Source organism: Sprattus sprattus (assembly GCF_963457725.1).
Source record: "Sprattus sprattus genome assembly, chromosome: 20".
Classification (NCBI taxonomy): domain Eukaryota; kingdom Metazoa; phylum Chordata; class Actinopteri; order Clupeiformes; family Clupeidae; genus Sprattus; species Sprattus sprattus.
In genome coordinates this window covers 26,591,150-26,600,208 of record NC_137918.1, presented here as the reverse complement: position 1 = coordinate 26,600,208, position 9,059 = coordinate 26,591,150, and the positions used below count along the sequence as shown (strand labels likewise).

The following is a 9,059-nucleotide window of genomic DNA, read 5'->3' as shown; positions in this document are numbered from 1 at the left end:
ACTGCTACGCATACTGCTATCCCACTGCTATGACACTGCTATGCATACTGATATCCCACTGCTATGACACTGCTATGCCACTGCCACGCATACTGCTATCCCACTGGTATGCCACTGATACGCATACTGCTATCCCACTGCTATGACACTGCTACGCATACTGCTATCCCACTGCTACGCATACTACTATCCCACTGCTATGACACTGCTACGCATACTGATATGCATACTGCATACTGCTGGGGGCGGCAGTGGTACAGGAGGTAGAGAAGTCGTTTAGTAATCAGAAGGTTGCTAGTTCGGTTCCCTGTCGAAGCGTCCTTGAGCAAGACACTGAACCCCTAATTGCTCCTGATGTGCAGTTTGCCATCAATGTAAAATGAAAAAAAATTGTATGCTTGTAAGTCGCTTTGGCGAAATGACGAAATGTAAATGTACTGATATGCCACTGCTATGCCCCTGATATGCCAATGCTATGCAGACTGATATGCGCCTGCTATGCCTACTGCTATGCATACTGATATGCCACTGCTATGCCACTGATATGCCACATACATAGTATATGCCAATAAACAAACTATATCTTAAGCTGAGAAAACCTCTCCATTTCCATGGCTGAACAACACTCTCTCCCTCCCCCTCATCTCACCTGCTTCAGGTAGGCTGAACAACACTATCTCCCTCCCCTTATCTCACCTGCTTCAGGTAGGCTGAACAACACTCTCTCCCTCCCCTCATCTCACCTGCTTCAGGTAGGCTGAACACTCTCTCCCTCCCCCTTATCTCACCTGCTTCAGGTAGGATGCGGAGGTCTCCGTCCTTGTAGTCGTCCCACAGCTGGTACATGTAGAGCACGGGGTCCTTCTCGTAGGTGATGTAGTACCAGTTGGTCATGATGGGGGCGCGGGAGAGCACCATGCCCCTCCACTCGTTCTTCTCCCCATCCTCCTTCTCAAACAGGTGCTCCACCGCCTTCCCCACCAGCTCCTCCGCGTCATGGGGGACCTTGATCTTATTATTCACTGGAGACACATGCAGGAGCGTTACTCTACACAACTAATGATAAGCATCATCATCATAACTAATGATGAACAACATCATCGTAACTAATGATGAATAACAACATCATCAGAACTAATGATGAATAACAACATCATCAGAACTAATGATAAATAACAACAACATCATAACTAATGATAAATAACAACACCAACATCATAACTAATGATAAATAACAACATCATCAGAACTAATGATAAATAACAACACCAACATCATAACTAATGATAAATAACAACATCATCATCATAACTAATGATAAATAACAACACCAACATCATAACTAATGATAAATAACAACACCATAATCATAACTAATGATAAATAACAACAACATCAGAACTAATGATGAATAACAACATCATCATAACTAATGATAAATAACAACATCATCATAACTTATGATGAATAACAACATCAGAACTAATGATGAATAACAACATCAGAACTAATGATGTATAACAACATCAGAACTAATGATGAATAACAACATCATCATAACTAATGATGAATAACAACATCATCATAACTAATAATAAATAACAACACCAACATCATAACTAATGATGAATAACATTTACATCATAACTAATGACTAAAAACATTGTCATAACTAATGTAACATAGACAGTAATGACAAGATAACGAGGCACAATCAAACAGAATAGCCATGTTAGTCACAACATTGGGGTTCTCCGACCCGGTCAGATCTCCCCATGTTAGTCACAACAGTGAGGTTATCTCAGTCACCATTTGTTCTTTAAGCCAAATGGTGAAAAAGTTTAGCTTTTCAGACAATAACACAAGGACAAGATCCAGTCCATGTCCCTGAAAGCAAGGCCACAGCAACATGGAGGGGTGAGAGAATGAGAGAGAGACAGAGAGAGAGAGAGAGAGAGAGAGAGAATGAGAGAGACCAGGGGGGGCTCTGACCTCAGGCAGATCAGATTTGTTTCTGAAATAAGATCTTTTGAGACGACTGTAATTAGCACTGTTATTGTGATCAGATCGGGTTTGTCTGTGAAGACACAAAAGTTACTGAGACGCGTCTTTAGAAATCAGTTTGGATTTCATGTTTTTTTCTGCTGTCCAGATTTCCCAAATGATCTGGACACAAGGGCAGTCTAATCGAGCTGATACAAGGGCGGTCTAATCGAGCGAGAGAACTGATTTGGGCTGGCAGTCTGAACAAGTGGCTGATGAGTGCTGTGCATAGCAGAGAGCACAGCACACTTAAAGGTGTAACACTTAAAGGCGTAACATATAGCCTAGACTTAGAAAACAACCAACATGCTTCCAGTCTCACAACAAAAATGCAGCGGTATTGTTTACCAGTGTTTGACCTATTGTTTCCAGCCTTATGCAGCCTCTAACACACACACACACACACATGCACACGCACACGCACGCGCACGCACACGCACACGCACACGCACACGCACACGCACACGCACACGCACACGCACACACACACACACTTTTAAATAAATAACTAACTCTCTAACACACATACACACATCAAAATGAACTTACTAACTAACTAGCACACACACACACACACACTGAAGTGAATTCTTCTGACCTCCAATGGTCTGGCATTTTCCAAGGTCCTCGGTCTGCACAAGGGCACACTAGCTCCAAACGTCAGGCTTGTATGTGAGCATTCAATTAAAACCCTCCTTAGACACACCACTGCAGTCTTCCCTCATCATCATCACCATCATCATCATCATCACCATCATGGAGCCGGATTACATTTCGGGGGGAGGGTCGTTACTCAACACAAGTGCAGCATTTTTATGTTATGCAGAGCAGACACGGAAAGATAATAAACTGGTTGGGGGGGGTGGGGGGTTGAGTTTTCAACCCCAGTGCAAGTCCAGCTCTGGTGCCTGGGATTACAGTCACTAACCCTTTAACCTAAAACAGGGCTCATTACAGCATCCCTAACTCACATCAGTACTCAGCCAGGAGGTCCAGACCACAGTGACTCCAGTGAAATATGAGAGATGACACACGTCACATCACGTCACGTGATGTCATGTCAGTCCCAGAGCTGTTCAGTTTACACACCCTATCCAAGTCCATCTACTGTATACAATGAGTCACAGCCCTGATATCATTCAAACTGGCAAGATGGCTGCCACTACCAATTTCACCCAATTTGGTTCATCTCGACATTTAGCAGATAAGGAGGAGGATCTAGGAGCAGATATTGTTGAGGTCCTGGAGGACCTTACTGCCAGTGAGTTCTAAAAGCATTCAGTCATGTCTCAAGAGAGAACCCATGACTGGTTCTACTATAGGTTACACTAACCAAGACAGAATATTTCTAAGGACTATTTGGATATCACAGTAAAGGGAACTAGAGAAGGATCATTCTTATTCTTAACGGCACCCTCTGCCAAAGGGTTCCTCAAGCGGCACAGGCCCACTGTAGAACCCTTCTCTGCTCTAGCCCAAGATTCCATTCCATGTGTTGGAAATGTCCGAAGGATGTTCCTCTTGATGTTCCGCCTGTTCCTGTGTTCCTCTCTATGTTCCCCTGTTCCTGCGTTCCTCTCTATGTTCCCCTGTTCCTGCGTTCCTCTCTATGTTCCCCTGTTCCTGCATTCCTCTTGATGTTCCCCCTGTTCCTGCGTTCCTCTCTGTGTTCCCCTGTTCCTGCGTTCCTCTCTGTGTTCCCCCTGTTCCTGCGTTCCTCTCAGTGTTCCCCCTGTTCCTGCATTCCTCTCAGTGTTCCCCCTGTTCCTGCGTTCCTCTCAGTGTTCCCCTGTTCCTGCGTTCCTCTCAGTGTTCCCCCTGTTCCTGCGTTCCTCTCAGTGTTCCCCCTGTTCCTGCATTCCTCTCAGTGTTCCCCCTGTTCCTGCATTCCTCTTGATGTTCCGCCTGTTCCTGCGTTCCTCTCAGTGTTCCCCCTGTTCCTGCGTTCCTCTCAGTGTTCCCCCTGTTCCTGCGTTCCTCTCAGTGTTCCCCCTGTTCCTGCATTCCTCTCAGTGTTCCCCCTGTTCCTGCATTCCTCTTGATGTTCCGCCTGTTCCTGCGTTCCTCTCAGTGTTCCCCCTGTTCCTGCGTTCCTCTCAGTGTTCCCCCTGTTCCTGCGTTCCTCTCAGTGTTCCCCCTGTTCCTGCGTTCCTCTCAGTGTTCCCCCTGTTCCTGCATTCCTCTTGATGTTCCGCCTGTTCCTGCGTTCCTCTCAGTGTTCCCCCTGTTCCTGCGTTCCTCTCAGTGTTCCCCCTGTTCCTGTGTTCCTCTCGGTGTTGGCACCTGTTTGTGTGTTGACTCACCCACTTTCTCGTTGAGCACCTGGAGGTTGGACACCCGCTCGTCCTTGAAGAGCTCGATGCCGTAGACGCAGTCGAAGCCGTCGTACTTGACCATGAAGAGGGAGGCGTTGACGCTGAGGCGGTCGAGCACGGTGCCCTTCCACTTGGTGACCGCGCCCTTCTCTCGCCAGCTGTGCTGGATGCGCTTCCCCAGCAGGCTGCCGGGGTCAGGGGTCACACAGTCACTCAGCTCTCCGCTGCTACGCTTCCTGTGTGGGGGGGGGGGGGGGGGGATTAGTGGGGAGAGAGGGGAGGGGATTAGTGGGGAGAGAGAGGAGGTGTGGAAGGGAGAGAGAGGAGGTGTGGAAGGGAGAGAGAGGAGGGGATTAGTGGGGAGAGAGAGGAGGTGTGGAAGGGAGAGGAGGTGTGGAAGGGAGAGAGAGGAGGTGAGGAAGGGAGAGGAGGTGTGGAAGAGAGAGAGGAGAGAGAGGAGGTGTGGAAGGGAGAGGAGGTGTGGAAGGGAGAGAGAGGAGGTGTGGAAGGGAGAGAGAGGAGGTGAGGAAGGGAGAGGAGGTGTGGAAGAGAGAGAGGAGAGAGAGGAGGTGTGGAAGGGAGAGGAGGTGTGGAAGGGAGAGAGAGGAGGTGTGGAAGGGAGAGAGAGGAGGTGAGGAAGGGAGAGGAGGTGTGGAAGAGAGAGAGGAGAGAGAGGAGGAGAAGAAATGGAGAGGGAGGAGAAGATAGAGGGGGAGAGGAGAGATGGGAGAACAGAGGAAAGGAAAGGAGGAAAGGACAGGAAAGAGGAGGAGAAAATAACCAAAGTGGTAGGAGGAGTGGGGGATGGATTGGAGGAGGAGGAAGAGAGTTGAAGAGAGGAGGAAAGTGGAGGGGAGAAGTAGAGGAGAGGAGAGGAAGAGGAGAAGAGAAGAGAAGCAGAAGAGGGAAAGGAAGAGGAGAAGAGAGAGGGGAAAGAAAGAGGAGAAGAGAGAGGGGAAACACAGGAGGAGAAGAGAGAGGGGAAAGAAAGAGGAGAAGAGAGAGGGGAAAGAAAGAGGAGGAGAGAGAGGCGAAACACAGGAGGAGAAGAGAGAGGGAAAGAAAGAGGAGAAGAGAGAGGGGAAAGAAAGAGGAGAAGAGAGAGGGGAAACACAGGAGGAGAAGAGAGAGGGGAAAGAAAGAGGAGAAGAGAGAGGGGAAAGAAAGAGGAGAAGAGAGAGGGGAAAGAAAGAGGGGAAGAGAGAGGGGAAAGAAAGAGGAGAAGAGAGAGGGGAAACACAGGAGGAGAAGAGAGAGGGGAAACACAGGAGGAGAAGAGAGAGGGGAAAGAAAGAGGGGAAGAGAGAGGGGAAACACAGGAGGAGAAGAGAGAGGGGAAAGAAAGAGGAGAAGAGAGAGGGGAAACACAGGAGGAGAAGAGAGAGGGGAAAGAAAGAGGGGAAGAGAGAGGGGAAAGAAAGAGGGGAAGAGAGAGGGGAAACACAGGAGGAGAAGAGAGAGGGGAAAGAAAGAGGGGAAGAGAGAGGGGAAAGACAGGAGGAGAAGAGAGAGGGGGAAGAAAGAGGGGAAGAGAGAGGGGAAACACAGGAGGAGAAGAGAGAGGGGAAAGAAAGAGGAGAAGAGAGAGGGGAAACACAGGAGGAGAAGAGAGAGGGGAAAGAAAGAGGGGAAGAGAGAGGGGAAACACAGGAGGAGAAGAGAGAGGGGAAAGAAAGAGGAGAAGAGAGAGGGGAAACACAGGAGGAGAAGAGAGAGGGGAAAGAAAGAGGGGAAGAGAGAGGGGAAAGAAAGAGGAGGAGAGAGAGGGGAAACACAGGAGGAGAGAGAGGGGAAAGAAAGAGGAGAAGAGAGAGGGGAAAGAAAGAGGGGAAGAGAGAGGGGAAAGAAAGAGGAGAAGAGAGAGGGAGGAATAAAAAGGGGGGAAAGCAGATGATAATGAGGACGAGAGGAAGAGGGCAGATATCCAGGAATAAAAAAGCAATGGCTGAATCAGAGAAGACAAGAGACAAGACTGGTGTGCAGTGGTTTCAGCTGCTGTCTCCCCTAAGACTGCTTATTCTAATTGGGTTTGGATCTCTGATGCATAATAAAAGACTCTATGATATCTCGATACTGTTTCTGTCTCAAGTCCTGTGGCATGACGAGCGCATACGTAGTTTCCCAACAATTGTCAGTCCGTCATGGACACTGTATGTGCCTTTGCATTAACACAATACACCAAATATAAACACTACTAATTCAATTATGACATTTCACTCCACAGCATTCCACTGCACAGCATCCGTTTGTGGGTAATAGCAGTGTATTTGCTTATGCCAGCATCAGATTACACATCGTTAACGCCACACCCGTACTTAGAAATGCCCTCCTCATGTGATTGGATCACCCGAGGCGCATGTTAATACAAGGTGAATGCAAATACCATACATTTGTGATTTGCGTGACATTTATTTGTGAATCAAGAAACTAACCTGACTCCACAATCTTCAGGATTATGTTATGTCATGTAAGGATTCAATATATTTCCATATTCTTATGAAAATTATTTGTGCTTTTGTCACTTTAGACGCGTTCTAATGACAGGTATGAACAGGACCTGGGAAGACTGGCAACACAACAAGTTTGACCCTGACCAAACATCCTTCAAATCCAATAATATCAACCATGGCTTCAGAAGCGCTGTGTGATCCTGTCTGTCTGGAGTTCCAAAAAACGGGAAAGGAAGAAAAAGCAATTGTGGACCCGTTTCTGGGTGTCACGAAGAAGACAACGCGGGTTATCTATCCCTCAGAGTTCAAGAACATTACAAAAATGTCAAGAAGATTACAAAAATGTAGCTAGCTACGATACCAGGTTGCTATTTGTCAACGTCGAGACACGCATCGTAGGAGTGGTCAAATTAGGCAGGAAAACACAAAGGTATTCCGACTCACTCGACTTTTGTCCCGGACGCCACATCCCAGTTCTTCGATTGTGTCACACTACAAGGCCATTCCGTCGTTCCCGACGTTAATATTAGTGCACGACGCTGGAAATATGTCGAGAACGAAAAAATTGTGTCAACATCAGGCTGTATTCGTGTAGTCCAATCCATTACATCGTACAAGTTACTGTTACCCTGACAACTGCCCTAGAATGAGGAAATGCCATCCATCTGCGATCCAGATGTGAAAGCAGACTGGTGGATAAGGTGGTCAAGAATTGACATGTCTTCCCGAAGCTACTACAACGCACATACGGCCAATGTCATATTTGTAAACAATTATAAGGACCATTGTGTGTAGGCTAATCCATACATGTAGGCAGATGTGTCCAGATGTGGCTGGACTCAAGGAATTGCAACCTACCTCCCCCTTTTTTTGGACATCTTTCCATCAATTCAAAACCTGCGGTGGGAGAAAAAGAGAAAGGGTGAAAACAGGACTCCGTGTTGTTGTTTTTAGAAATAAAACAATGTTGACATGACAGCACCTTGGACCTCTTAACTGCTATGGAAAGCTATGCTATCCAAACTGATTCACCGTTTGACAAAACTGGAACAAATTCTTGTAATAAAGAAAAACGAATGAGGACTTTCTATAAAGTATTTCCAAATATTACTTGATTTTTGCAGTGTCCGTGTGGCTTTGAGAGAAACGGCAGAGACGTTGTCTACGGCCTAGGGAGACCCCGGTTATCTAGAGCTCGGCAGTGAAAGTAACACTGCTGTCACTACTGCGTTGAATGCTTTCACTAGCCACGCTGGCTAACGATACATGACTATTGTCTCTGATTGGTAGTGGTAGCGTAGCGCTAACCCTGTTCACTTGTTAATGTCAACAACAACAGCTCCGATTTATATAACCTGTCTTCATAACATGCTGCCACTCATATATTTTAAAATGACACGTCCGTGTCCCATTTCTGCGTTTCTACCTTGTTCTACGCTCAAAGAACTGACATCCGTAATGTTGCGGCATTTTTGTGGCTAGCTAGCCCTTTTCCAGAAATGAAGGTGTCTTCTTGCATGCCTGCGAATAGGGGTGTAGCAGACTATCCTCCCCGAGACATCGATTTTAGCTTTATTTGTTTCTCACCATTCCATTGACAATCCTTTAAACACTCACTGCTGTTTTATTCTCAATGAACCGATGTTTAATGATAGCATGACAACCGTAAACGTCATCGATAATCAGAACATTAACGGTCCAGCCGTATTGTGTCAATTCCCGAAATAAAACGACTAACATAACGCAGCTAATGCTGTCTTTGCATTTATAGTGCATGCGCAACAGGCAAAACGGTCATTCTAAAGGACTCGGCGTTGAAAGACAATTATTACTTCCATATGCAAACTGTTAGACAGGAAATCTTTACAAAATAAAATTTACCTGGCTAATATTTTCATGTCTAAGGTGCACTTCCCCCTGCAAAGAATTGTCTACCTCATGGACTGTGTAGGCTTCGAGACGTACTGAAGGAAATACTGAAGCCATATAGGAACTACAATTTCCAGAACACTGTTACACACAGCGTAATTCTAAAGTACACAATATTGTCGCAAGTCTTGCTGGGAGATGTGGTTCACGACGCCTCAGCCCTCTATTTAAAGCTACCGTGAAAGGGTGTGTGAACTTCAGAATGAGTGGTTCGTGCTTTTGTGTTTTCTAGCGTATTTAACCAACATGGTAGGGTTGTGCACTGTAGGTGTAATAGTCAATATTCTAATATGAAAACGAACTAAATTAGCACACAATGAGA

General features: G+C 46.4%; 1 protein-coding gene across 1 annotated transcript in view; it reads right to left on the bottom strand.

Annotated features, from left to right (window-relative positions):
- LOC308381849 (spindlin-1) overlaps positions 1-8,782 on the bottom strand; it is a 16,189-nt gene extending 7,407 nt beyond the window's left edge. Inside the window, exons 1-4 of the mRNA XM_080859467.1 lie at positions 8,690-8,782; positions 7,667-7,705; positions 4,347-4,594; positions 789-1,022 (exon numbers count right to left, since the gene is read on the bottom strand). Coding sequence (XP_080715593.1) covers positions 789-1,022; positions 4,347-4,594; positions 7,667-7,686 — 502 coding nt within the window. The 5' untranslated portion in view covers positions 7,687-7,705; positions 8,690-8,782. The remainder of the gene's footprint in view (positions 1-788; positions 1,023-4,346; positions 4,595-7,666; positions 7,706-8,689) is intronic.
- Between the last annotated feature and the right edge of the window lie 277 nt (positions 8,783-9,059).